The sequence below is a fragment of the Kwoniella europaea genome, chromosome 2, assembly GCF_036810445.1.
Source record: "Kwoniella europaea PYCC6329 chromosome 2, complete sequence".
Classification (NCBI taxonomy): Eukaryota; Fungi; Basidiomycota; class Tremellomycetes; order Tremellales; family Cryptococcaceae; genus Kwoniella; species Kwoniella europaea.
In genome coordinates, this window is record NC_089488.1 from 3,226,853 (window position 1) to 3,253,715 (window position 26,863).

At 44.3% G+C, this 26,863-nt stretch overlaps 8 protein-coding genes across 8 annotated transcripts; 4 read left to right on the top strand and 4 right to left on the bottom strand.

Annotated features, from left to right (window-relative positions):
- Positions 1–183: 183 nt before the first annotated feature.
- V865_007559 (uncharacterized protein) lies at positions 184–3,180 on the bottom strand (the record flags this gene model as incomplete). The annotated part of the gene is made up of 6 exons (XM_066231305.1): positions 184–440; positions 507–871; positions 930–1,072; positions 1,128–2,221; positions 2,285–2,397; positions 2,567–3,180. The coding sequence occupies 6 exons, from the start codon at positions 3,178–3,180 to the stop codon at positions 184–186; spliced, it is 2,586 nt and encodes an 861-aa protein (XP_066087402.1).
- Positions 3,181–7,209: 4,029 nt separating this feature from the next.
- On the top strand, positions 7,210–8,587 carry V865_007560 (uncharacterized protein; the record flags this gene model as incomplete). Its single annotated transcript, XM_066231306.1, has 5 exons — positions 7,210–7,402; positions 7,483–7,519; positions 7,590–7,913; positions 8,002–8,436; positions 8,536–8,587. The coding sequence occupies 5 exons, from the start codon at positions 7,210–7,212 to the stop codon at positions 8,585–8,587; spliced, it is 1,041 nt and encodes a 346-aa protein (XP_066087403.1).
- A 413-nt stretch (positions 8,588–9,000) lies between these two features.
- On the bottom strand, positions 9,001–11,026 carry V865_007561 (uncharacterized protein; the record flags this gene model as incomplete). The annotated part of the gene is made up of 5 exons (XM_066231307.1): positions 9,001–9,361; positions 9,559–9,771; positions 9,983–10,368; positions 10,455–10,735; positions 10,915–11,026. 5 exons carry the CDS (start codon positions 11,024–11,026, stop codon positions 9,001–9,003), a joined length of 1,353 nt encoding a protein of 450 aa, XP_066087404.1.
- Positions 11,027–11,653: 627 nt separating this feature from the next.
- V865_007562 (uncharacterized protein) lies at positions 11,654–12,289 on the top strand (the record flags this gene model as incomplete). The annotated part of the gene is made up of 5 exons (XM_066231308.1): positions 11,654–11,656; positions 11,714–11,753; positions 11,824–11,869; positions 11,986–12,109; positions 12,242–12,289. 5 exons carry the CDS (start codon positions 11,654–11,656, stop codon positions 12,287–12,289), a joined length of 261 nt encoding a protein of 86 aa, XP_066087405.1.
- Positions 12,290–12,566: 277 nt separating this feature from the next.
- Positions 12,567–14,987, bottom strand: V865_007563 (uncharacterized protein; the record flags this gene model as incomplete). The annotated part of the gene is made up of 12 exons (XM_066231309.1): positions 12,567–12,749; positions 12,822–12,980; positions 13,057–13,328; positions 13,406–13,469; positions 13,530–13,877; positions 13,939–14,041; positions 14,107–14,165; positions 14,256–14,500; positions 14,560–14,607; positions 14,667–14,685; positions 14,752–14,836; positions 14,917–14,987. The coding sequence occupies 12 exons, from the start codon at positions 14,985–14,987 to the stop codon at positions 12,567–12,569; spliced, it is 1,656 nt and encodes a 551-aa protein (XP_066087406.1).
- Positions 14,988–16,343: 1,356 nt separating this feature from the next.
- V865_007564 (uncharacterized protein) lies at positions 16,344–18,077 on the top strand (the record flags this gene model as incomplete). The annotated part of the gene is made up of 9 exons (XM_066231310.1): positions 16,344–16,413; positions 16,490–16,685; positions 16,762–16,857; positions 16,935–17,120; positions 17,186–17,264; positions 17,333–17,406; positions 17,476–17,656; positions 17,732–17,819; positions 17,887–18,077. 9 exons carry the CDS (start codon positions 16,344–16,346, stop codon positions 18,075–18,077), a joined length of 1,161 nt encoding a protein of 386 aa, XP_066087407.1.
- Positions 18,078–18,220: 143 nt separating this feature from the next.
- Positions 18,221–22,708, bottom strand: V865_007565 (uncharacterized protein; the record flags this gene model as incomplete). Its single annotated transcript, XM_066231311.1, has 9 exons — positions 18,221–18,697; positions 18,772–18,861; positions 18,925–19,041; positions 19,145–19,968; positions 20,019–20,171; positions 20,236–20,922; positions 20,983–21,907; positions 21,983–22,432; positions 22,496–22,708. 9 exons carry the CDS (start codon positions 22,706–22,708, stop codon positions 18,221–18,223), a joined length of 3,936 nt encoding a protein of 1,311 aa, XP_066087408.1.
- A 1,180-nt stretch (positions 22,709–23,888) lies between these two features.
- On the top strand, positions 23,889–26,858 carry V865_007566 (uncharacterized protein; the record flags this gene model as incomplete). The annotated part of the gene is made up of 11 exons (XM_066231312.1): positions 23,889–24,207; positions 24,331–24,464; positions 24,540–24,678; positions 24,757–24,891; positions 24,963–25,260; positions 25,331–25,548; positions 25,642–25,865; positions 25,948–26,066; positions 26,161–26,245; positions 26,336–26,445; positions 26,528–26,858. The coding sequence occupies 11 exons, from the start codon at positions 23,889–23,891 to the stop codon at positions 26,856–26,858; spliced, it is 2,112 nt and encodes a 703-aa protein (XP_066087409.1).
- Positions 26,859–26,863: the final 5 nt, after the last annotated feature.

The following is a 26,863-nucleotide window of genomic DNA, read 5'->3' on the forward strand; positions in this document are numbered from 1 at the left end:
AATCGTGTATGAGTGTACGTATATGCGATGGGTTCTACTTGTATCCATGTATGTATGTAGAAATGCTATGAAATGTACTGTTGGTCGTGTATGGGGTAAACGTTAAAGTGTTGATCGTACAGAGCTGTATATGTCTATCGTCGATTGATTGGTGTGATATTTACAATTGAGAGAACTACTTGTCTAGATCCTCTCGTATTCCCCTTCTTTCTCTGGCCAACCTTCTCTGACTCTCTGCACTATCAGACTGTGCATTCCAGCAATCGGACTGTATCTGTTGTATGTCCCGCTCAGAGCTTGTCTCAGTACTTCAGCGTCCGCCGATATCACCGCCGCCATACGATTGGTCTCTGCGTTGGTTTGGGGTAGACCTAGCAATCTCGATGATTCCTTGAAGAGGAACCTGGAAGTGAGAGATAGGTTGAGGGCCACGACGAGATCTACGTATGATGCGAACAGCGCACGGTTAGTCAAGTTCCTAAGGATTTAGATAGTGCTCGACTTACCGAGATTGGCCCAAGAGTCATTGGGAACCCTCCTAACGAGGTTGGTCAATGCTCTAGCTGACCTGACCGCATTCTCATATACGTTCGAATGGTGTTCCGCCAGTTCCCTCCAGCATAACATCTCCGCTGTGTATAGGTTCGAATGGAACATTATCCACCAAGGATCGCAAAGGCCTTCGTACAAGACTTCAGAGGGCGGAGAAGTGTATTGGGTGTAATCCTGGAATATATCTGGTACACGTTGTCTGAGGTTGCTCAAGGCCACTTGAACGGATTGGATCGAAGTGAGAGGTGCGATAGTGGACGTGGCAACTCGACCATCCGGTAATGTTATCGGATAAGATGATTCAGGCAAGTCATAAAGGCTAATTGGACTATCAGCCTCGACCTTTTCAGAAAAGTACAGCTGATCGAGTCACTCACGCGCTAGCTCGATGGAGCAATGCCAAGCTTTTTATGGCTAGAACATAGGTTGTGTCGAGCGTAGGAGTCGAGTGAACCGCCGAAGAGGGATCATATAGATCCCGAATGCTGTATTTTTCGCTCACGCTACTGGATGATTTGGTCTATAATGACATCAATCTTTACTGGTCTATTCTATTGGGGCAGAATTGTACCCACCTCGACTGATCCACTTCCCCAGCTCCACTCTGTCGTACAAATTTCATCTGCCAAGCTGACTGTCCAACCCCATCCTATACCCGCTTCCCAGTCCTGCATCTTCGCTGCCCAGAATGTAGCTACCCTTTCCGCCAATTCAATCTCATCCCTCGCTGGTGGAATAATGATTGGTCTCATCCTCACTACTGGGAAATCGGCATTGTTGGTGAAGGGGTTGGAAGGATGTCGAAGGGAATGTGAATGAGCGTATTGATGAGAAGGAGCATAAGGTTTAGGGATCAAATCTGGATCTATACCTGATCCACCTTCTGGTGGAATGTATGTCCCAGTAATCCGATGTAATCCACAACTTATCAATAACCTTGAGACGGGAATGTTCCAACCTTCGATGAAATGCCCCATGCTATATAACATCCAGGCTATACCGATGGCTGCTCGAGTGAGATCGAACGTTCGATCGACATTCCTTATACCTCTATCTAATTCCAGTCGAGCTCTTTCTAAGAGGATCAAGGAAGTTCCGCCAACTTGGGACAGAATGAGGTTCCGGTCGATATTGGGCTGAGGAAATGGAGAGGCGAATGATTGAGGGAACATCCCAGATGGTGATGACGGTATGCGCGGTACTGGTCGATCGAGTTCGAGAGTCCTGACAGCTTGAGCGAAGAGGATGTACAATAGTGCTGGATGAGGCCGTCTTGGGTCAGTTGGAGGAAGTGTGAGTAAGGCGATGAATCTCGCAGAGTGAAGTGGTATACCTATGAATGGAACGAAAGGAAGTATCGATTGGACAAGTGCCAATTCCAATGCCGAGTTGGGCAGTATATCCGTTCTTGAAGGGTTGAGACTGGGCATGGGATGGGTGATATCGATATGGGAAACTAAGGAAAAGTTGGCAGCGTTGTTGGTGAGCGAAGAAGGTGGAGATGTGACTGATGTGGCTGACTGAGGTCGGGAATCGAAGGACAAACTGTGTGAGGATTGGGGCGGAGGAGCATAGTGCACCGGCTGCGGCACAGATGTTGGCTGATATGGTTGAAATCTTGGGGGTACAGGATCGTTCGGGCGCAAGTTCAGACAAGCTTCCAGCTCGGCTATGAAAGAATTACGACAAGTCAGCTCATGATTTGCACTCTACTGGTGGAGCTACGACTCACCAACTCTTTCCTCCAGAATCATCGCTCGTGGCTTCTTCCTTGGTAATTCCTCGTATCGACAATCGATGCCTGCCTTTTGACAGGTCTTGCAAGGTGCATCACCTGTACATTTCCTGAGGGCAAGATGGACGAGTTGATAATTAGGATCAGAAATTTGAGTTAGTCACGGACATAGTAAAGTACAACTTACAATTTCCGATTCCTATTTGAGTCGAACGAGGAATTGGTAGGGAGTGGGCAATCAGCTTAGAGGCGGACACTTTCGATTCTCTTTGTACTCACCTACAAGCAACGCATGCTCGACCTCTCGGTAGAGTTATTCTTGGCTTCCTTTTATTCGATTGTTCTTTGACTTCGCCCGCATCCAACGAACCATCTACCATTGAGTCCGTTGACCCAGATAACGACCCGTAGGTTTCCCTTCGACTGGGTACGGGAGGGAAACCTATGTCATCGGGAAGTCTGCTATGTTCTGGGTCCAATTCAAATTCACCTTCTATCTCTGCGTCCGCATCCGATACATAGCTAGTATCAGGCTCGTTATCGCCGTCGAGCAAATTTGAAGAGATTGAAGCTCTGGGATGAGGCTGTATAGGTATAGGAGGTGGTATGTTCATTTGGAGACTACTCGAGCTGGAACTTGCTTGTGACTGACCGAGTGGCTGTTGAGTGAAAGCCGTTCCCGCATTCGGAATACCACCCACCGATATCTGGGCGTATGAATATGAATTCTCCGGACTGGCACTTGGTCTTGGAAGGAATTGAGGATGAGGAGGTGGGTTCAATTGAAAAGATGAAGAAGTCGATACTGAACCGGGGGAGAATTGGTAGATTTGCTGTTGGCGAGGATCATAGGACGTATATTGTCCTTGACCATTATTATTAGGCGGTATCATGAATTTACAAAAAATCAAAGGAAAAATGAAATTGCAGATTACAGCAACTGATATTTTTCTAACTTGGTCAGAAAAAATGCTGCTAGTCTGATAGGTCAATGATATTAACGATATCAAACGGATCAATTACCTATTATTCATTCAAAAATGGGTTTTAGCACTTTTAGGTCTAAACTTTGTTCTCGTAAAATGCTTGTACTCACAGAGGGTGGGTAAAGTCGTTATTTTCCGTAAAAGGTGAGAGTTCCCACAGCAAGGAAAAAAAAAAAGGGGGAAAGAAACCAGAAAGTTAAACGAGTGTTTGTGTGTGTGGGTGAAGGTGGGGCAACTGGGAGATCCGGAATGATCGCTTCTTGATGGGATGTTGTTCGATTGAGTAATTGTGAGAAGAGATAACGGAAGTCCTTGATCGTTTGCCACAAGACAGAGAACTTTCGTCCCAATCAGGTCGATATCGTGAGCTTTTATATCTCGGCGAGAGAGAGGCACAACGATTCTTCCTAATCTATCTTCTCTGTCTTGTTCGGTGCAATGATTACCTACTCGTGAAAGAATACGAATCTCTCCCCACTTGAGCTTGATGGCCGCGGAGAGGTGATCGCGCCCGGAAGGAGATGTTGAGGTCTCGTTAAAATTGATATCCTTTGAATCTCTATTCAAATCAAACAGAGTGTCCAAGCGAGACAACCGGTGTATGAACAAGGTTACTCGACGACGGGCGCTTTCCAGATGGTGAGAACCAATCCTTCCTTTAGACCAGATCGCAATCCTTCAAGCAGAAGAGAGGTCTGTGCCAACACACAAAGATTTTCCGTGACTTGTGCACAGATGCTTTCTGAAGCTATACTTGTACCACGTTTCTGGAACTGATCGATGGCCAGAACTAAAGTCACTATCTTGCTCAGTGATTGACTCCGAGAGCAACGGAAAGTGATGTTGTGTTTAAGGGATCCCTGAAGTCAAAGCGTACAGTGCTGGGTTTTATTTCGTGGCTATGCGGCGTTGACAACGAAGTGATCTACAATACCGAAGAGGTCCGTGCTCCGCTGTGCTCTTTCTGATGGTTAAGCGATCAAAGCTTTCTGTGTTGTTTGTGTGAGTGCGTGTGCTATCGAGCAAGGGTGTGATGGTACCTAAGGATCTTTTGAGTGGGGGAACGGGAAGATCCTTGATGGCAGATCAATTTTGATGCGAAATTTTCCTATTGAATTATCGTCTAATACGTTCGAGTCCGAGACTTCACTTGTGGTGTTTACGGTTGATTGATTTGGTGGAATAGTTTTGGTTGTTTTTAGTCTCGTTCCCGACGATCACGGCGGCGATCACTTCTTACGATAAAGTATCGATGCTCAAGGGGTCGTGCGGGATGAGTCGGGTTTAGTAGTCTCGAATATATGTAAGTCGAGACCGTGTTCTAAAAGATGGACTTCGTCCTTCGTCTTGATATGTTTGTATATATATACATAACTGATCAGCTCAACCCGGTTATGTAGCCACGACAGCCTGACCTGACCTGGTGAAGTAAGGAATGTCCTACACCCAATGAATGACGCAAAATATCAAGGAAATAAATGTCCTCGTCCTACTGGATTTCGTTTGTTTTCCCTGGATTCTTTATTACGAGGAATTGTTTTTAGACTAAAATTATTTTAGACTGATTTTTCATCTTTTGGAGCTAAATTGAACATATACTTCACAAGCACAACACGAGACGAGAGATCATTATTTCCAAGTCAGTTCCTAGTCTAAATGTTCTTTTTTTCCTTTTCTTCTCTTTTTCCCTATACTCACATGCGTAAAAAGAAAAAGATGAAAGAGCCCCATTTTATAAATTTCCGATGGACTTGCGTTCCGGATGATCTGCTGCGTTGACTAATCTAATCCTTCTGATCCTCTTCTTACACCACTATCTCTACAAAATGAGCTTCCACAAGAAAACGTCTGCAATCGAACTCTGTGGGATGACGCTGGAGATAGAGGATGATTACCCTTCTCTCGCTTAGGATAGGAGCATAGATCCACATCATGCCAAAGAGCGATCTCTTGACCTTCCCCAACGGGAACTGCGAGGAAAAGTGGAGGGAATATCTTGAAGAATACGGAAATGACGCAATTGTCGGATAGGGAAGAACAGTTAGGTTCGATCAACTTCAGCAGACCCGCTGCTTGGATGGCATGTACAGCGGTATCATGGACCGGTTCCTGTTCGACCATGCCGTCATCTGGTCTTCAGCCTTGGATGTCCCAAGCCTCTATCTTCCACATCCGCAGAAGCCTTTCTGTTTTACTTCCCTTCAATTCAGATTTAATCAGAGCTGCTATCACACCACATTCCCGCTTCGGTCTTTCCTACGCTTTTCCCCTCGCCTATTCCGAAAACTCCTTATACTCGGGTTCGGGAGGAGGCTTCGTTCGGTGTAGATCCCATCATCCCCCAAAGCGATGCCTTTGGCTATGACCTCTGCATCTCTACCTCAGTCGTTGCGATGCATCGCGCTCGTCGACTCTTATCAAACATGTGTACTGCATCGGTTATTCCCAGTGGAGTCATGAGTGAACTGCGAGAAAATTAGGGGACTTGTTCTCTTTTCGGGTATATAACATGGGATCCCTGGAACCCGATCGACAGCAAGAGCTAAAGAGATCGACGAATCACGTATCCTGGATCCCGGAATGCTTACTGGTGTTCTATCGCATGCCTGAAGCAGCAATACTGTGTGGTGATAATACTCGTTCTTCTCTATGCTCTGTACCAATCATCAAGGTGCATCTCGATATCCAACAGTACTCGTAGAGAGTGTGAGAAAGAATCAACAGAGAGATCTTGGTAATGATGCGGATGTACCTGAGTTTACGTGAACGCTCGTCGTCATTTAGCTTGGTATTAAGCTATTAGTTCATCGAAATGACGCTAATTTAGACTGAGAACGTGATCGACCCGACACTTTTGAAACCCACATTTAGATTAAGATTAAATTGATTAGATTACTTCATTTATCTCACATGCAATAAACCTACCAATGTTACAGATCACATTCACATTCACATGCACATGCACATAAAACTGCGTTGTGCAGAGGATACGTCTTCTCTCTTGGTGTATGCATATTCATATATTTCGCAAAGCAAGCGGTGAGACTTCCACTCACTCAGACCAGGGATATGTATTACAGCAAGATACCTCAATTCACTCGCTTGATTGCTCGTACCCACACGACCATGCGAATAACGTCATTGTCGTCGACTTGGTCATTGCATCTTCTTTTCTTATCATCACTTCGCCGAAGGCTTGGATATTCTACAACATGAGATCTCTCAAATTGTCTTCCTGCAGCTTTAAGATCAAAATTTGGTGGGACTGGACAACATCATAAAGTATGCCAAGCGAATCCCTTAACTGTCGATCCATTGATGTACACCTAATCTAGATTTCTCCTTCTCCTCATTGATCTTCGCTCAATCTCATTCTCATGGCCCCTTCATTCCCCACAATCGGGTTCTCCTGCCAATCTCCGTATATAGGAGCTAGATGCACAAAGGATCACATGCGCCAACGAGGATCCTACCCTAAGGATCCAAAAGAACGGGTCAAAGGATCAAAGGATGCCTCAACTGCCCTACCAGATCTCAACGACATACCTTTGTGAGATATACTCCGAGAGATGTACCTTCAGAATGGCTAGGTGATGTTTCGGATTCATCTCGATCTGGAATATGGAATATGGGATATAAATGATGAACAGTGAGACAATGGATAGACAGATTTTGAAGGGAGGAATGAGATACTCGACTGAAGATGCAGTCATCTGCGGACTAGGATATATGTAATGCAATAGGTGAGAATGAGACGATTGTTTGATCGACTAACTTTGATCTGAGATACCATTTTTGTTGCTCATTTTGGAAACTGAAAAGCTCGATGCTGAAGAAAGTTCATTCACTTACATTTCGCCAGATACCAACCCTGATTCAACCGACAAGCAAGTTGTAAAAGTTTGACAATAGATCTATTCCGAAATACCCTTCATAATGATATCGAACACTATCTTCGCTCATCCTATTCTCTCCCAGCCGTTTATATCGCTGGGCTTCACCTCGCTCTCGTTACTCCTACTAGTATTGATCCTCTTATCTGTACCTGGACCTATCAAGAGCCTGTATTGGTTCTCTATAAAGACTGAAGACGGTGAATCTCTAAGTGCAGGTGTACTGGGTTGGTGTAGTAAGTGGCATATCATCCTCTAAATCCCAAAGTTGACCGCAATGGAGGATATACTGATGGTAATTGCTTTTATTTTACAGTGTCCAACACCAGCAACTGTACTTATGCTCCTTTATCGTAAGTCCCTACCACTCCTTCTTACTGTATACTCCAGTCCTTGGAGCTGACATGTATCTCACGATATCAGCGACAATACCTACCTATCATCGATGATCAATACCGGCGAGGCACTTTTAGTCCGTACGATGCTCCCATTATCGTGTTATTGGATGATCGTCACTTTCCTGATCTGGATCGGTCTAACCGTCCTAATTCCAATCGAGGCATACAGAATCAAAAACCTAGATTCCATCATCCGTCATTTACGATTCTCGATCTTGGAGGCATTCGTACTGTGTATGAGTCTCTTTGGGAATATCCTCGCATGGTTGGCCTTTGGGCTTAGTAGGAATGCATTCGAGAGTATAAAGAGGAAAGGAGGAAAACCAAAGAGTGGTAATGCTATGGAGACGTAAGTGATATCACAGCTTTCTCATTCCCTCACTTTCAACTCGTAGGTTATCATATCCCTGATTCTCATTTACTGATCGTACAAATAGCACCGCCGTAGCAGCTTTCATCTCGCTTCTATCCCTCTTCTTCGCAATCTGGGGCTTACATCTCCGTCTGAAATCTGCCCAGAAAAAATGGAAAGAAGAAGCCGTAATGGTCCGTCGACGATCTATGGCACTGTGCATCAACGGAGTGGTCAATCCTGATAATGCCGATGTGCTCGGTGAGAGGGATGAAGCAAGGTTGGAAAAGAGATTATCAACTATTTCAGGAGATAGTTTCAGACTTGGAGGTGGAGCGTTGGACAATAGCAGAAATAGTATTTACAAAGCTACTTACCAACCCCAGCCTCAAGCTCAATTCCAGTCTAGATCTCATTCCAGTAATGGATATGGACATGGTGATCAAGAAGAAAGATTGAGCGAGGGGAACGATCACGAGGCCCAAGCTCAAACTCAGGCTCAAATGGTCAGAAGGTTCTCGTGAGTTACGGATTTTGCTAATCGCTCTGAAGGTCAACTTGACACGAGTATGTCGTGCTGTTATGAGGCTTGATGCTGATTTCGTGCGTTACATCGCAGATTACACGATTCACCATACAGCGCAGCAGCTGCAACTGGCCACCCAAACTAGGTCGTCCAACCAAGAAAAGATCGATCATAAGCTTTCGAAAATCTTCCCAGACTGCGAGTACGTCAAGAGCTGATAGACCTGAAATTCGTCATTGTTCGAAACAATCACCCTGTTATTCATGTAAATTACGTTGTATCACCGTTGATCACCACCCAAAAGATAATTAGCAAAGTCAAAGCGTCGTGTGAGGACAGTAGTTTTATTAACTTGTTCACGTACAATTCTCGTTTCTTCCACATATATAGATCCATCGTTCACTTTCATGTATCATCATCTTCTGCATCAGATCATCACTCATGCCCGTCAGTAACAATTATCTCATCGACATAGATCAGGTCTCTCTCTCTCATGTAGATGATGGATGACATGAACATGAAATAACATCACTCCTTCCCTACTTATCACTATCGACTCTATCTAGTATAAGCCTGGTTCTGGTTCTGACCTTGACTTTGACTTGATTGACTCTGATTTGACGAAGTTGGGTTCACCAAACCGCCAGACGAACTTGGCGTATGTGTCTGTGACTTCTCTTCTGATACTATGATCGAAGCTGGTCGAGTGATTTCCAAAAGGTTCGCATCGATGGTGAATTCTTCGTTGGTACGTTGTTTTGTCCAAGTTCTAGTATCTAGGTACATGAATGGTCCTCTTATCCATTGGGGAGATCCTTCATTCGAACTCTGTTGTAGAGAGACTAAGTCGATAGAAGGTAAGGTGGGTGATGTTATCCACGTCTGAAGATCGGTATGGTACCTCCATCCTCTTGCATATCTATAGCGTAGAAAAGGTGAATCAGCGAAAGCTCTCCAGAGGTTGCTCATCGTAGATCACTTGGATATCATTGCCTCGATAGCCTGTGCAAACTTGTAGTACTGGTGGTTTCCCTTCCTCGAAAATCCGCTTTGTCGTAACCTCCCTTCTCTTTCCCCTTGACCTCCTCTCATATATGAAGAAAGTAGGAAACTCACAATTCCTCCGCGACCTCCAGCTGCAGTACGTCTCCCGGTGACATATAGAATGCCAAGAACAATGTATCTTCCGTAAAGTTCGGTAACTTTGTCGATACAGGAGGTGCATGCACGTTATAGCATTGTGGGATGTGATACGATTCTTCGATCCTCGGCGGTTGAGTTAGGGAGTTTGCATCTGCCCATGGAGTGACAAATGATGGGTATAGGGCTCTGTCGGGGAGTGATTTTCCGTTAGCTCTGAGCTTTCACGGTCGTAGCGTATGGATCTCCGTTCAAACAAAGCATGAGAGGCATGGTACTTGGTAAACAGGAAGCTCAAGACAGGGGAGAGAAGGAACACTCAGTCCGCAAATTGAGGTGTGGGGAAGACTCATCTATAAGGTCGAGGAGATCACCAATGTCAAAAGATCGACCGACTCACTCTTCACCACTGATATCCATACCTAGTTCTTCCAATTCTTCTCCAAAAACCAGCATACCTCTATCCGTCTTATTCATATGCATCTGAATCTCATACAGCAAAGCTTTCAATCCCCATTTATCCACCGGTGAAGTCAATATTTGCTGTATAGGCCTCGTTAACGGTTCGTTGGACTGCTGTTGCTGTTGCTGTTGATGTTGCCATGCTGCATTGTTATCTAGATTCTGTAACACCTGTGGAGGGTTAGTCGAGGGTGTAGCATTGGTAGATTGCGATGCTGATGTTGATGAGGGAGGTATTTGCGTCGACGTTATCCCATTCGGTAAATTAGGTGAGGATGTACCTTGTTGTGCAGGATTAGGTTGATTTCGCAAATAATTCGATAACTGATAAATTACCATACCAAACCAAAGTATTAGATACACATTCCTTCCCCTTTTCTCTGGTGGGGAAGAGTTGGTTTGGGACCTACCCTAGCATCCTTCGAATCACCTCCGCCAGAGTTCAAGGCTGGGAAATCATCTTGAGCAGGTCCGTTAGTCTGCGCTGGTACCTGATTTGCCGATGAATTGGGATTAGGTCCAGCTATCCCAGGTGGGGGCGGTGGGGGTCCACCAATCTGTTGTTGCTGGTGCTGCAGATATATTTGCTGTTGCTGTTGCTGAGGTATCGTATTCGAGCCTGCTGCGGATGGTTGAGCTTGTGAGGCGTAAGTTGATGGATGTGATCCTAGTGCTGGAAAATCATTTGGGTCTAGATATGGCCAAGTCAATGATCAGTCAAGATACCTCCTACCATAACATGAACATGAGGTGACAAATCGATCTCTTCGACTGATCCAGACGACAGCATTTCTCCTTCAAGTGACAAATACAGCTTCTTTTCCTTCTTTTGTCTTTCCTGCCCCCGATCGTACCAAACGAGATACTCACCCGCTGATCTAGAAGAGAACCCAGGCGGTCCACCTCTAGGATACCCACCGATCGTCCCTCTACTCGATGGTGGTTGCTGCGTAGCTTGTTGTCCCGCTGTCGCGTAGTACATCGTTTGAACTGATGAAAAGGATGTCCGATTGATCTCTGTATCGAAATGAGCTGTCAGGTTAATCCCAACATCTTCTCCTGTCTATTTCAAACCAAACGGGCAGCGCATTGTTTATGAGCTCACAAGTTGCTGTATATCCTCTTTGCACTGATCTACACTCCTTCAAATCTCGTATCTATCTTGACCTAAGGGAAGGAAAGCGTTGAAGGATGATCAGCTCTTTTCGTAGCTATTTCCCGGTCTTTATCCTATGAGTATTTCTAGGGAAGAATCGATGAGTAACGTACTGTTACGGTCAGAGGTCGATATCGAGTAGTTGTGAGGGTATGATACGTGATCTATATCGATTAGATTGGATAACAAAGAATATCTGTCTGCTATCACTTTTACATTGACCTTCACCTCAACACCCTCCTCACCTTCGAGAGATCATCCTAACAGGTTGTTAAATGAGTGACACACTTAAGGTTAGATCAGAGTGATCGGTGATAGTTGAATGTGGCACTTACCACACTCATCACATCACAGTCTCGACGCACTCTCACTCTATGCTGACAAGCGAAAAGGTAACAACATTCTTTCAAACATTGCTTGCAATCGTCATCGGTCAGACATCACATATCAAAGATGGTAGGTCAACTAGTCGTGAACAGCTGGGGATTGAGGAGCTGACTTTGCTTCTGATAGTCCGAATTACGATATACAGCCAATACCCAACTTGAACAACGTCAGTCCAATTCCTTCGCTTCCCCTTCTTCGATCTGGCCAATATGCTGAGACGCACCTTGTTTATATAGTCCATGCCAGATATACCGGTACAGGACATGCGGATACGACTAAGTAGTAAGTCTCTGTTCACTTTTCACCTCAACTGCTTGGTTCCTCTCATGTCAGATCCTTTTTCACCCTCACAAAAGCATCCCCCACACTGGCATGTTCAAGCTGACAAAATCTATTAGTGAGTGGTTAACACACCAGCATCGAGATACGTTAGCTGCGATCATTGGACATCCACCTTTACTTGGCTACGTGTCAATTGCAGATGGGGAGTGCCAAGCTAGGAAGAGGTTCGAATTGATTGAGGTAAGTAGTCGTTGTTTTCCTCTTTTTTCACAGTTGAGGTGGATCTTTCCTCTTGATCAAGTCATTATGAATCTGAATACTCGATCAAATGTATCAAAGTTTATTTGCTGACGTGATTTCATGTGATGATAGAAAATGGTTCAACCGTGTGGTAAACCACCAGGCAAAACGGATGACTAAGGAATTCCCAGTTAATATTAGAGCAATATCAGTTTTCGGTGAGGTCGAGATTTCCATTGTTGTACTCATTAGATCTAGGAATGTATGAATGTAACATCGCGACAACGGAAACCTCAATTTCTCCAGTAACTCCGGATGTTCACGAAGAATGTTCATATTTCACATATAAGACTACTAAATTCGATATATAGCTACAAAAATAATCCAAATATATTGCCACCGCCCGCATCATCTCTTCCCGGTGACTCGTCGATTACAGCTTACTACATCTAACCCTTCATACTTTGTTTCCACCTTTATCGATCAATTCAATTTCCAAGATATTCTTACCGTTTCTGATCTCATCCAGACTAGGCATGATATCTAATCTCATCAATTCGCTGGCCTTGGCGACAATAGGATCCCTTTGCATCGTAGCTACAGCTGTGATCTTACCGTTCTTAGCTTGGTATGTTGCGAACTGACCATTCGTTACCAATTAGTCAGCTGAAGTGATCTTTTCTTGCATCTTTACCAGAACACGAAGACCCACCTTGAGTTCATCGATATTACCATCAGTGTAAGAATCATCGAATCCCGCACCAGTACCGAGGTATCTCAACCCTTTACCGATCGAGGACCAGAAGATCGGTACCTTGGTATAAGCGACTTGATCATCCGGATGAGTGATGTTATGTGCTACTTCTCGTCCCTATATATCATGCAAATCACACATTTCAACTCAGTATCTGTACCTCTCCCGTTTTGAGATCTTGAGAAATACTCACATGATTACCAGCAACGTTCCAATGTTCCACTCTTCTTGGGAACTTGTCAGGGTATTGTACATAATGAGCAATGTCACCAATAGCATAGACGTTCTTTTGTCCTTCGATTCTCAGATATTCATCTACTTTGACACCTCCGTCTTTCTCTAATGATACGACACCTTCGAGGAATGACGTGGCTGGTGCGACTCCAGTACCCATAATTACGAAATTGGCGGGGATGGGGTCTTGGCCTTTAACGTGGATGGAACCGACATGAGAAGGGTTAGATTCTATATGTGCACGCCAGTATGATCAGCTTCCGTTGATCGTTCAACCTAAGATGCAATAGCAATAGTGCTCGACTTACCTGAAGGAGCGAGTTTCTCAATTTCAGCCTTCATGTAAAATTTGATACCTTGTTTCTTCATATTCTATGTCACAACCCAGTTATATCAGCTTTCTTGACCGAGGATTTGGAATGACGGACTCACCTCCATGACAGCGTTACCGATATCTTTACCTAAAATCTTTTCGAAAGGGGTTTCGTCCATACCTACCAACGTAACAGATTTAGGTCCTTTCTTCAATATCGCACCGGCGGCTTCCATCGAGATGAATGAAGTTCCGATCAGAACAATATCTGAATCTTTCGTGATAGCAGAAGTGATCTTTTGAGTATCTTGAACATATCGCAAAGTCACTACTCCATCCAAGTCTGCTCCGTCAATTGGGATTTTCTTGGGCTTGGCTCCGGGTGCGAGAACGAGATGGTCGTATTTGTGTGTTTGACCAGATGAAGTGGTCACGCTTTGCGATGAAAAGTCGACTTTCGTAACGGACTATAAGACTGGTTGTTAGCTATTGTATAGATACCTTTTAGTAATATTTACCAAAACTCACGGTACCAGGATGGAAATCGACACCGAAATCACTCTTTAATTCTTCGGGTTTACGCCAAGCGAGTTTTTCAGCGTTGTCTACAAGACCTTTGGACATTTTGGTTCTGGTGCGGAAAGAAATGGTCAATTCAATGACTGAGGTGAATTAGGTATCACGCAATGCACTCACCGATCGATGGGTGCGTAGGTCTCCTCAGAGATCAAGACGATGTCTCCTTGGAAATCATTCTACGGTCATTCATATGATCAGCACAAGAGATTCTCCATATAGTCAGAGATTAAACGTATGATGCAGGTCTACAACAATGCGACACTCACCATTCTCAAGCTTTCAACAGTGTGAATACCACCCGAACCACCACCAACGATGACAACCGTTTCATTTTCCTTTCTACCTGTCCCCTTTGTTCTGGCCTTAGGGACGATTCTGCCGACCTTCGATTTGACTTCTTGGTGGTTTGCCGATACGACTATCTGTCCGTTATTAACTGTCGCGGAAAACTTCCATAGACTGTCGAGTCCTGGGGCATCTTCGATATCTCCTGAACAGACATTGAAACATGCTACCAGAATGTGTAGTACAATCAGCCTTGATTCTGTGGTTGAGAGGATCTGAACTCACCTCCGTGCCATGGACATACGACTCTACCATCATGGGAAATTACACCCTCTAGGAACAGCAGTGGGTTAGTTCTAGCACTGTGTATGTTCAGATGAGATGACACTCACTCTCAAGGGGAGCACCGTACTGTTCAGACAAGTTTTGATCAGCTAAATCCATGGTATGATTACTGCTTGCTGAATTCTAACTCACATGCGTACAGAAAGCAGAAGTGGCATAGATCTTTCCCTTGATCTTCGAAAGTAAGACTTTACCTTCACCGAATTCGACGGTTTTCCTATCACAAGAGCAGTAGGTTAAGCAGCAGAAAGAGGAATGCTTTCAATATGTGACTGGGCCATGACCATAAATGCTTACATTTGACCATCTTTGAGTTCGCTCTCCGGTAGGACCTCCTTGGTAATGATATCGATCTCAGGTGCGGACATCTTGGATATGAGTCTTGTACTGATGTATGATAAACGTGGTGATGGCAACAGTCGTAGGCGTGGTATAGCTTGCAATGATCTCCTGATAAGCATATAGCTGGTTGCTTGGGTCAGCCCTCTGAAAAGAATCAATCAAGGTGATTTCCGTGATAGTATGGCGAGGAATGTGTGGTCTGCTCTGGATCGAAGGTGGACTACCAATCGACCAATGACGTCTAATCGATGACACAGAGTCAAAAGTGATGATGTCACAACTGCCGAGTGCCACATGTCGGTGATATACGACTCTCTTCGATCCGCCATAAGTGTGTGAGGGTGCATATTGCGCTCCCCTCCACCTTCATACTTACCTTGTATCGGGATTTTCTACCGCCTTCAGCCTGCGGTGTCCCAGGTCGGGCTTCCGCCCATAGCACGGCGACGCATGGTCCATAAGGGGGCAGCCCTTCCTTGTGCTGGCTTCGGCTGGTTCAGATGCTCAATATTTAGATTTGTCCGGGTAGTCCTTTCGAGGGCGACCTGGCTACCCAAAATTCATTCTTTTTGGTTTCAGCCTCTACAAGCGTGTCTGATGCGGCCCGCTTGAAACCTCACTGTCGCTTGTGCCTATCGAATTCATCGCTGTATGTTGTTAATTTCATCAAGCGAATGATGCCTGCGAGTAGATCAGCTCTTTATCGGACTTCACCGAATCCAATCACGCCAACGATGATCATTCACTTCTCGGTATGTCCGAGTGGCTTGAACAGATCTGTCGATCGGTAGACTTCGGATAGAGATATCTGCATGATCGCACGCAATCCTGTGGGAGACAAGAGCCAGAAATCGGTTATCCGATTGATCCAAACGGAAATGACCGAAGGGAAGACATCAATCAAACAATCATATGGAAAGCCGTGATTCGTGAGGAGGAGCTGTCCTAGATCTTCATAAAGTGATGTAAGGCTCGCACAGTGAAAGGCATTCTAATTCTCTCACTAACTATTATGCTCCAGGGATCATAGTACATGCGACAACTTATTTCTTGCAAGAGGAGAAGGGGTGGGTGATAGATCGGAAAATTAAAGGTATTTTGCAATCTTATCGATGGTGTCATTTAACGCTTTTGACCGATGAATCACAGCATCAGTACACAGGCAGGTGACATGTTTGAAGAAGTCTCTCGTGATTCATGCAAATCCAATGGTCCATTTGTATTTTTCGGAAAGAGTCGTTTCCTCAGTGCCTTCTTGATATCTTGATACATCATATAAGATACCTCTTCCTTGATCAGTTGTCATCTGTCTTCGACCCTCTACCATCTGTCGTTTGATCAACTAAGAGCTACTCATACCTAGGAAAAACTCAATTATCACAATGCCTATTAAAGTGGCCAACAACTTCGATTCGAGAGGAAGACCTTTCCATCTAGCTAAATCCACTCGAGGTGAGTCTCTTCCGTACTTCACATATCTGGCAGGGTAGAGTTCCATGTTGATCAATCTGATTATCATATGCTGCAGAGCGACTTGAGAATGCCGGATTGGACATATCTAAAGGATATCCATACTATCCCGATAAACCTAAAGATCTCGATGCGGCTCTGCGAAAGCAAGCATGGGAATTCAAAGAGCCTGGATTGAGGGCAGATAGGGAGAAGAAAGCTCTTTTGAGCGCTGCTAAGGAAGTTAACGACCTTTCGCCTCATTTGGGTACAGAGTGAGTCCCAATCATGCTGATGGGATTGAAACGGGGGTGGGATTGACAGTTCAATGTGAATCCCTTGTACTTTTAGGATTGTCGGTCTTCAATTATCGGAATTGACAGATCAACAGAAAGATGAACTTGGTTTATTGATTGCTGAGAGGACTGTAGTCTTCTTCCGAGATCAGTGAGCATACAGCACAAATTTATATTCCGTCCATTGATCTTTGCTGATTGTCATATAATGTATCCGATGGATTTTAGAAATATCACTCCTCAAGAACAACTTGAATTAGGGAAATGGTATGGAGTGCCTGAAGTGCACCCCACAGCTGCCCGCGTGCATAAGGATCTACCTGGAGTGACAATCATAAGTGATGAGATTGCCAAGACAAACGGTCTCGAACCTGATTATAAGAGTCCCTTCGGTACTCAGAATTGGCACACTGAGTGAGTCTGAAGCTAGAGATTGATACAATATGAAATCAGCTGACAGTCATGTGTATTGAATGTAGCTTGACTCACGAGCCTCAACCACCTGGAGTTACCCATCTTCATCTCGATCATCTCCCTGGAGTAGGCGGTGATACTTTGGTAAGTCATCCACATCCCTTGATTGACTGACTGACTGAGTTTGTCTTGGGTATGATATGATCGATCAGTGGGCATCTGGATACGCAGCTTACGATAAACTCTCACCGGCTTTCCAAAAATTGATTGAACCTCTTGAAGGATTGTAAGTGGGAGACTACCTTTCATGAATATGGCTCATAGTGTAGCATGGCTGATACGTAGTTACGATTAGATATCGATCAGTCCACAGTTACACCGACCCTGTAACGGGCAAACAATCTCCCATTATCAACGCTCACCCTATCGTGCGAGTCAACCCCGCAACAGGCTGGAAAGCTTTATTCGTAAATTCAAGGTTCACGATTGGTATCAAGGGATTCGAGTATTCTGAAGCTCAAGCTATCTTGAAGAAAGTTAGTATGGCTTCCATTTGCACTCATACAGAGTGCAGACGAACTGATATTTGGGGTTCTCCCTTTTTGAATTAGTTGTTCCAAGTTTATGAGCAAAATACAGATATACAAATTCGATTCAAGTGGACACCACGTACTTCCGCTCTATGGGATAACAGGATTTGTAAGTCTGCCGTATCAATACAATTCTAGATGGCTGCTAATTTGGTGTTTAACATTTTATGTTATAGCGATCCACTCGGCAGTATATGACTATCTCGATGAGGTAACCGAGGAACCTCGACATGGCACGAGGGTATCTTCGTTAGCTGAAAGACCCATCTCAGTAGCCGAAGCGCCCAACGCGGTCAGTAGGAGAGAAGCTCTGGGTTTGCCAACTGGAAAAGTGTATGAACAATATAGGGATACTTATTATTCGTAGGATATTACACTGTATATACATGTCAAGGCTCCCTTGAACAGCATGCATAATTATTCTCATGTGTATCATCATACCACATGCTATCTAGATAATATACACCAGATATATCTAATCTCCCAATAAAATGCACCGACTCCAATGTTCTACTCAATCAACACCCACCTTGTCCCCTCCTTTCTCTGCCTCATCTTCATAACCGGCAAATCCACTCCCAAATCCCTAAAATGCGGAGTAACATATACCTCCCTCTCCTCGGTACCATCTTTATTCTTAATTATCTTAGTTCTATTTCCAGGTAATTCTTGAGGTTTAGAAAAAGTACATAGATTTTTGCCTAGGTTAGATAACCAATTAGGATTAATCTTGGTTATTCCCTTCAACCACGTTTTACCACCTGGACTTCGGATTAGTTCAGTGAAAATTAGATAATCAGGTGGTGATCGATGGAACAAACTTGATGAAGGGTGTATAAACACGTTTTCCGTCGAGGGTACGCCGTTAACTCGGTATTTGACTCCGCGGGTGGATTCGTACGATCCACCTTTTTTCAAGACGAGATCTTCCCGAACGGCCACTTGGTCGATGAATCCTGCTGTGAGGATTTGACGAATTACTTTGAGCTGTGCAAAGAGCAGATAGCGATTAGATCAGCTCGATGAATGTTGTGTTGACAAATTAGCAAACGTTGACTGACCTGAGTGTCATTGGGTGGCAGCAGTTTGCCTAAAGGTACTTTTGCGATGGCAGATATCTGATTTCGTAACTGATGAATCTCTTGCATTGCCTGTATTTGACATATCTCCTATCTCAGCAAGATGTGATTGTATTTCAAATTTGATCGACTCACCTTCAGACGGAGGAAGTTCTTTGTACAAAAAGTCAAGGAAGGGTCATACTCGTATGCTCCTACAGCCGATAACAATTTGAACATATCGCTGGTCCCACCACCTAATGCAGTAAATTGCTATTAGAGTAAGATGTTCGATATCAATTAGCTTCAGATCACTTATTTGGGATAATCGTTAGGATTGAAGAAGATGTTTGATTATTGAGGATGCTCCACTCACCTGCTGAGCTTTGAAGAACCTCTTTCTCGTTTCTTTCCTTTCCTCTTTCTCTTTCACTTCCTCATCCCTTATATGTGATAATTCCGGATTTCCTTGATCTTCCTCTTCATCTATCTCAATCGCATTCTCATGGACAAACGGATCACCCACACTCAGCCCAGCAACTATCGCAATGATATAAGGTAAACATCCATGTTGTTCACCTATAATCAACATCTTCGCAAATCTAGGTGTAACAGGATAACTTGACATCTTTATACCTAAATCAGTTATTTTGCCACCTTCGACTCCTAATCTAGTTTGACCAGCTATCATCCTAGTTTGCGTAGACCTTTCCAACGCTCCTAAATTCGTCAATAGATCTTCTGCCTTTTTGAGAGCGAATCGATCAGGTGGAGTTGGGAAAGGGAAATTGATCACTTGATCAATGTTCATACTCTTCATTTGCAATACCATACCTTCGATTGGCATTCGGAGTATTTCAGGTTTCGAGAATTGCTCGAAATGATCTTCGTACAGTGCTGAGGAGTATAGACGATAACAGTGTCCTGGACCTGTACGACCTGCTCGACCTGCTCTTTGGGATGAAGAGGCCTTGGATATCCAGGAGACCTGGAATGACTGTACACCCGTGGAAGGATCGTAATGCCTTTCTTTGGCTCGACCGGAATCTACCACGTATCGTATACCAGGTATAGTCAAGGAAGTCTCAGCGACATTGGTAGAGATGATGACTAGTCGATGACCTTCAGGTGGAGGCTTGAAGACCTGCATTTGCTGTTCGTTGGAGAGAAGGGAATATAATGGGAGAACATGCATGGGGGCTACACGGATATCAGTACAAATGACATATCGGATAAGGTCTATCACTCACCATCCGTAGCTTCATCTATCTCCAGGCCTTCTATGCCCTCGATGTCCTCCTCATCTGTATCCAAACCCTCTGGATCACTTTCCGCATTCCCATCGTCGACATCAGCTGCCAAGTCGTTATCGCCTCCCAATTCAACATCTTCGGTCTCTTGTTCTACACAGCTAAGTCAGCAATCCATTCTTCACCTCAGTGTTTCCATTTGGGATGATGTACTCACCTTCAACAGGTAAAGTCACTTCGGGTTTCTCTTGATGCTGTATCTTCGATTTATTCTTATTCTGATTATATTTCTTTTCCAGTTTCCTGCACAAACCCTGAATCTCACTCTGTCCAGTCATGAAGACGAGGATACCACCCTGAGGTAATCTATTATGTATCTTGCATATCTTCTTGTACGCTTCGGTAACATAATCACTAACTGTTCTGCGGCTGAAATGAATTGTGACCGGATGTTGTCTGGCGGTGATATGTAGGATGGGTGGTGGTTGCGAGAATAAAACTGAATTTTCTGCGAAATCAGATACTCTCAAGGTAGCCGACATGATGACGATTCGTAATGGTTTGATATCTTGATCTTTCTTTTCCCTCCACAGCTTCTCTCTAAGTTTAGCTACTCTACTCAATACCCCCACTAAGACATCGGTATTCACACCTCTCTCATGTGCTTCGTCAACTACAACCACGCTATATCGACTCAGCAGGAAGTCCGACGCAAGTTCCCGTAAGAGTACACCGTCAGTCATAAATTTGATAGAAGTGGTGGAAGATGTGGTAGATGAATATCGAATTTGATGAGCCACTATACTCGACTGAGGAGGTAAGTTCAATTCGGATCGTACTCGCTCAGCCAGAGAGACAGCTGCGACTCGTCGTGGCTGAGTGACAGCAATCATACCAGGATTATCTACCTCACAAACTCGCATCAGCTCATTTTCCAAGATGCATGACGGAAAGGATAACTCACCTGACCCTTTGTAACCGAACCCAGCCTCGTACAGCATCTGTGGTACCTGTGTGGTCTTACCACTTCCTGTCTCACCGCAGATGATCACAACGGGATTCATGAGGATCGACTCTATGATCGATTGTTCTTCTGCCAAGATGGGAAGGTTCGTTCTGGACTCAGTGACGGAATCCCTTCTCTTGATTGAAGGTCGGACAGTTGCATTTTCACTGCCTTTACTTTGATCCAAGAGAGATGTAGCAGGTATGTTCATCTTTTCACCAAGAGGACCGACTAACTCCCCAGGCTTTGATACGGGTTGGGATGGTTTAGCGATAGTGGGGGAGGCGGTGTCTTTCTCGAGAAGGTTGGGAGCGGTAGTCGGAGTAGCTTGTCCCATTTGCTTCAACGCCCAATCTTTGAATCCTAATGCACGCTTTTTCGGCGGTGCTTTTGCTTCAGTTCTGATGTCCCCATCTTCATCTTCATCGTCGTCGTCATCATCATCATCTTCAGCTTCACTCCCTTCTTCAGAGTCTGGATCTTCATCTTCACTAGAAGTTAAGTCTTCCTCTTCATCTTCCTCTCCGGAAGTTTCCATATTGGAGTCTTCATCCTCATCTTCATTCAAATCCTCCTCTCTCAGCCCTCTTGAGAACCGATAATCGATAATAGGTTTCTTCTTTCTCACTTCCACCCTTGGCTGTACCGCTGCTCCATCGGTAGCCTTCTTCAACGCGCCGCGAAAAGTCACAGGCGCAGGAGGGGGCTTTGGCGTCTCCAGCTTGGTCGGAGACGAGGGGCCAGCTTCAGGTTGGGTTTCTTGCTGCTTTTGATTGTCGTCAGCCTCATCTTCGGAGGTGTCAATTGCAGAGTCGGAAGAATCAAATTCTGATGAAAAGGATGAAGCGGGTTGAGTAGGGAGTAAATTGGGATTCCAATTTGCCTATATGTACATATAAGCCCAGATGTCAGGTCAGAAAGTGTACGTATATCATGACAGCAATGTATATTTACTCACCTTCTTGGGCATCTTGCCCTTTCCTTTCCCTTTGGCCTGAGCTTTAATCTGAGCTTTCAAATCGCTTTTACTGGGGATCACCGTTGATTTCACTTGATCTTCTTCGTTTCCATCATTCATATCGGGATCTCTAGCAATCTCAATCATTCTCTCCTTCTGCTTCCCCTTCCCCTTGTTCTTGGTATGCATTGAATTGTCGTCCTCATCATCGGCTGAGCTATCATTTTGATCATCCTGATTTTCACCAAACTTCTTCGCCATTTTACTTATCCCCTGTCTGACCAGCTTATCTTCCTTCTTATCATGCCTTTCCTGAGCACTCGTAGGGTTCAAAGGATTCTGGCCTAGTGTAGATGAAGATAGTAAAGAAGCTGAGGTAGATCCGGATGGTGCGAGGGATGCGAGTAATTTAAGAGTCTCCAATCGTTGTTCGGTCTTCACTTTCTTTGCCTATATCCGCGGACACTTTCAGCTTATGTACTGTTCAACGATAGATAGAGCAAGTGGACTGACCATGAATGATTCGAACCTTTTCCTCCTCTTAGATGACATTCCAGCTGTAGGATCTTCCACTACTGTCCTACTACTTTCCTCTGCGGTGTCATTCGGCGCATCACCGTCATCATCATTCTTCTTCGCCCTCTTACGCTTCTTGTGACTTGATCCGCCCGCTACTGATCCTCTGGCTTTGGAATTATATCGCTCCCGAACTGGTGGTCCGACCATGATGCTCTGCTTTGGTCCGCTATGAGGATCAGGATATGCTTGTATACTTGTATACTTGATTTTGCACCGTTGCCATGTTTTTGAGCTGGTTGATAGAAAATCTTGATCGCTGGGCCATCACCGCTTGAACGTGAATCACGTGACTTATACCTGCCAAAGATCCGATCTCAGTCTGTAGTGTAGAGCGGGTTTCATGCTCCTCTATCTGTGTACAGGCCTTGATGACTGTCATGGGGTCGATGCTGATCACAATCAAAGTGGTACTGGTAAAAAGGCTATGCCGATCATAATCAAACTCTGCTGGTCTGGATTTGTAGAGATGATATGGTGGATCGACACCAAAGCATTTTGGTGTAATTGTTTGGTTCCGGCGGAACAAAGGAGCAAACATCTTGAAACACCCGGATGCCGGATCTTCCGGAGTGGGAGTGCACGGTGACTATCTATCTACACTGTCTGTGTGTGCTATGTGTAGATATCTGCGTTTCATCCTCAGCATAGTCATATAACGACACGATCTTCCCCTCATGTAAAAGCTGAAGACCTCGTGCGATTGTCTGCTCGCTTCATCAAACGAGACAAAGCTGTGCTCATTGGAAACCAAATCAATCGATTGGTCGGTCTTACGAGATTGTGAGTCAGTTAAAGAAAGGAATGCGGCGTGAGTCCAGTTTTCATTCAACTCAAGGGGTTAGCATCTAGCTAATCTTAGTGAGAGGGGGGAAAGGATCACAATTCTTTCCTTTGATGAAACTGACTAATCGTGCGTATTCATATGGACAAAAGCACAGATCGAACACGATACACCACAAACAGACACACCCTTTAATCGATTGATCCTTCCTTAGTTACTCATACTGCCAAGGACAATGAACAAGCGGTGTAGTACCGTAGTATCAATCAATCATCAAGATGATATTCATGTATCATATACTGGCTTTAATCTATCTGAGATTGATTAATCTCTTTCCCCCTTATCATTATCGTTATCACTTACACCCACAAATGTTGGTATAGATTATCACACTTTGTTTCTCTTACATTCGTTCTTTTGATATTCCTATTCATTACTTTAAATCTCTTTCGTCACCCAGCAATCCACCTCAACTATCTACCTACCGTCTCTCCAACCCACAGTCCCCCGATCTGTCTATCTATCTTCCTATAGAAGTGGTAAATGATGATCCCACTGACCATACTATCATTCTTCATACTACTCGCTAGTCCACTGATCAACGGACAATACGATGCCGATTCATCAGGGTACGAACTGCAAAGTCCCCCTCTCACGACTGATTGGACCCAAAAAGTCGGTACGAATCCTTGGACGGAATACCCCCGTCCACAACAGGTCAGAGATAAATGGCAGAGCCTAAATGGGATTTGGAGGTATCAGAAAGCGAATTCATCTGAAGATATCGATAACGTACCTCAGAACGTGGATGATATGTGGGGTAGGGCAGTGATGATTCCTAGTTGTATTGAAAGTGGCTTGAGTGGTATGTCCCAGTTCTCCTCAAGTTCATATTCATTTCAACCGAAAGATACAACGAAATGATTGAATTTGTGTAATCTCGTGCATACCTAATTGACAAAGGACATTTCACTTTGGTAATTTTAAGGTCTACAAGTCGATCCTAAGGATAACGAATTCTCATGGTTTCAAACCAAGTTTGACGTACCTTCAGATTGGAAAGATCAATCTCTACTTCTCAACTTCGGAGCAGTAGACTATGAAGCTACTGTGTTTATCAATGTATGCCTGTTCCATCAACCTTTTACCCTTCTTTGTCCACTGATATATCATTCTGGTCCTTTGTGTGGTTGATAGGGTAAAAACGCTACGACGCATAAAGGTGGATATACTCGATTCGACGCAGAGATCAGCTCGTTAGTCCAATATGGACAAGAGAACGAAATCACCGTTTTCGTCCATGATCCAACGGATAGTGAGGAATATATCATTCCCGGTAAGTCCACGCACACACTCTCTTGCAACGAATTCAATGGTGACGATGCTGATTGGTATTGTCGTCTTTCAAAAATAGTTGGAAAACAAACCAATTCGCCTAGTCATATTTTCTATACCCCCTGTAGTGGGATATGGCAAAGTGTGTTCATCGAACCTGTACCGAAAACTTATATTCGTAGAATCGACTTGAGTGGTGATATGGATGGTGTTGGTGAGTTCTGTAGCCTTTCCCGCATCTTTCACTTTAATTCGATCCAGTAAACTGATCCAGGACTTGAATAGGAACGATCAACGTGCACACATCTGATTCATCCGAACAATCTGTCAAACTTTCCATATCAGATTCAGAAGGTACAGCATACGAAACCAATGGAAATACCGAATCATCCTTCAATTTCACTCTACCAAATGTCAAGTTGTGGTCACCTGATTCTCCCACTTTGTACAATGTGACTGTTTCCATGGGCGACGATACAGTTACAACATATATGGGATTTAGAAGTATAGGTAAAGGAGAGGTAGATGGTGTTATTAGGCCTTTGTTGAACGGGGATTTCATCTTTGCTTTTGGTACTCTTGAGTAAGTACAGGATGATCTCGTATTCGCTGTTTCCTGAACTATCACTGATTAATTACTGTGCATCTATTAGTCAAGGATATTGGCCAGATGGACTATACACTCCTCCTTCATACGAAGCCTTGAAATTCGATTTGAACTACCTGAAAGAATTGGGTTTTAACATGGTTAGGAAACATATTAAAGTCGAGACGGACCTTTTTTACAGAGCGTGCGACGAGTTGGGTATGTTAGTCATTCAGGATATGCCAAGTACGACGGCGAGGAAGGAATTTCCACCGAACCAAGATCGTGAGTCGAATTTCTGATCTCTGATCTCCTATCAGTGATGCATTACTTATCACCAAGTTTCTGAAGACTGACAAATGTCTGACCCTATTTCAGAACAAGCTCAGTACGTCAACGAGTTAAGAGAACTAGTCAACCTGCACAAATCGTTCCCTTCGATCTACACTTGGATAATATACAATGAAGGATGGGGTCAACCTGAAGATGGACCTGAGATCAAGCATGCACCAATGGTGAAAGATGTGGATCCGACCAGGTTGGTAGATGCCGCGAGCGGCTGGCACGATCATGGAGCGGGAGATTACTCTGATAATCATCATGTGAGTAATCAAACTTTCAATAGCTCAACTTTTTGGGTATGTCAGTGTAACTGATTGTGGGATTGAATTGGATATACTGTAGTACCCCGATCCTCAATGTGGAATGCCGAATGCCAAAGACCCCTCAGGACCCTATGACCCAGCTAGGATAGGTCTTCAAGGTGAATTCGGGGGATTGGGTTATAACGTTTCGATCGATCAGTGAGTGTACTTAAGTTCCGCTCAAACCTCCTCTTCTCCTTTTTGGTCTGTTCCAGCCACATAAACTCCGTGCTGACCGATTTCCCTTTCGTAGTTTATGGAATGTACCTAAAGCTATCGCAGCTATCAATGAGACGTATGAGATTGACGAAACACTTGAAAAATGGAATTCGAGATCTGTAAGTCATCCCGGTCAACGGTCCTTCTGTTTCACGCGAATAGCAGATTTTTCACAGAATAGTCAGCTCACTGAAAGTCAAATTTTCTAGCGTGATCTACTGATCATGCTTCAAAGTCAAATCACCAACTACGCCTGTTCCGGAGCAGTATGGACCCAAACAGTAGATGTCGAAGGGGAAATCAACGGATTGATGACTTAGTGAGTGCATCCCTGAATGGAAAGCGATAAGAACGGGACTGACTGACTGACCATCGTTGCTGTATGGTTATGATGTTGATAGTGATAGAAGGATGGAAAGAACCGATAAAGAAATATGGAAAGAAGCCATCTCGAATATATACTCCGCAGCCTCAGGACGGGGTGCCGCCTCCGGATCAGGCGGTAATGCCACTAAAACTAGCAGTAACGATAGTGGATCCAGCACGAATACAACAATGGCACAATCGAATGTAGCTACTAGCGGATTATCGACTAATGAAAGTAGACAGAACAGTTCATCGAGGAGCGTAAGAGATCAAATCACATTCAACATCGGCGCGTTGGTGGGTTTAGGTGGGATATTGATGAATCTATGGATATACTGTGATACTCCGAGGGGATTTTGTATTTAGATATA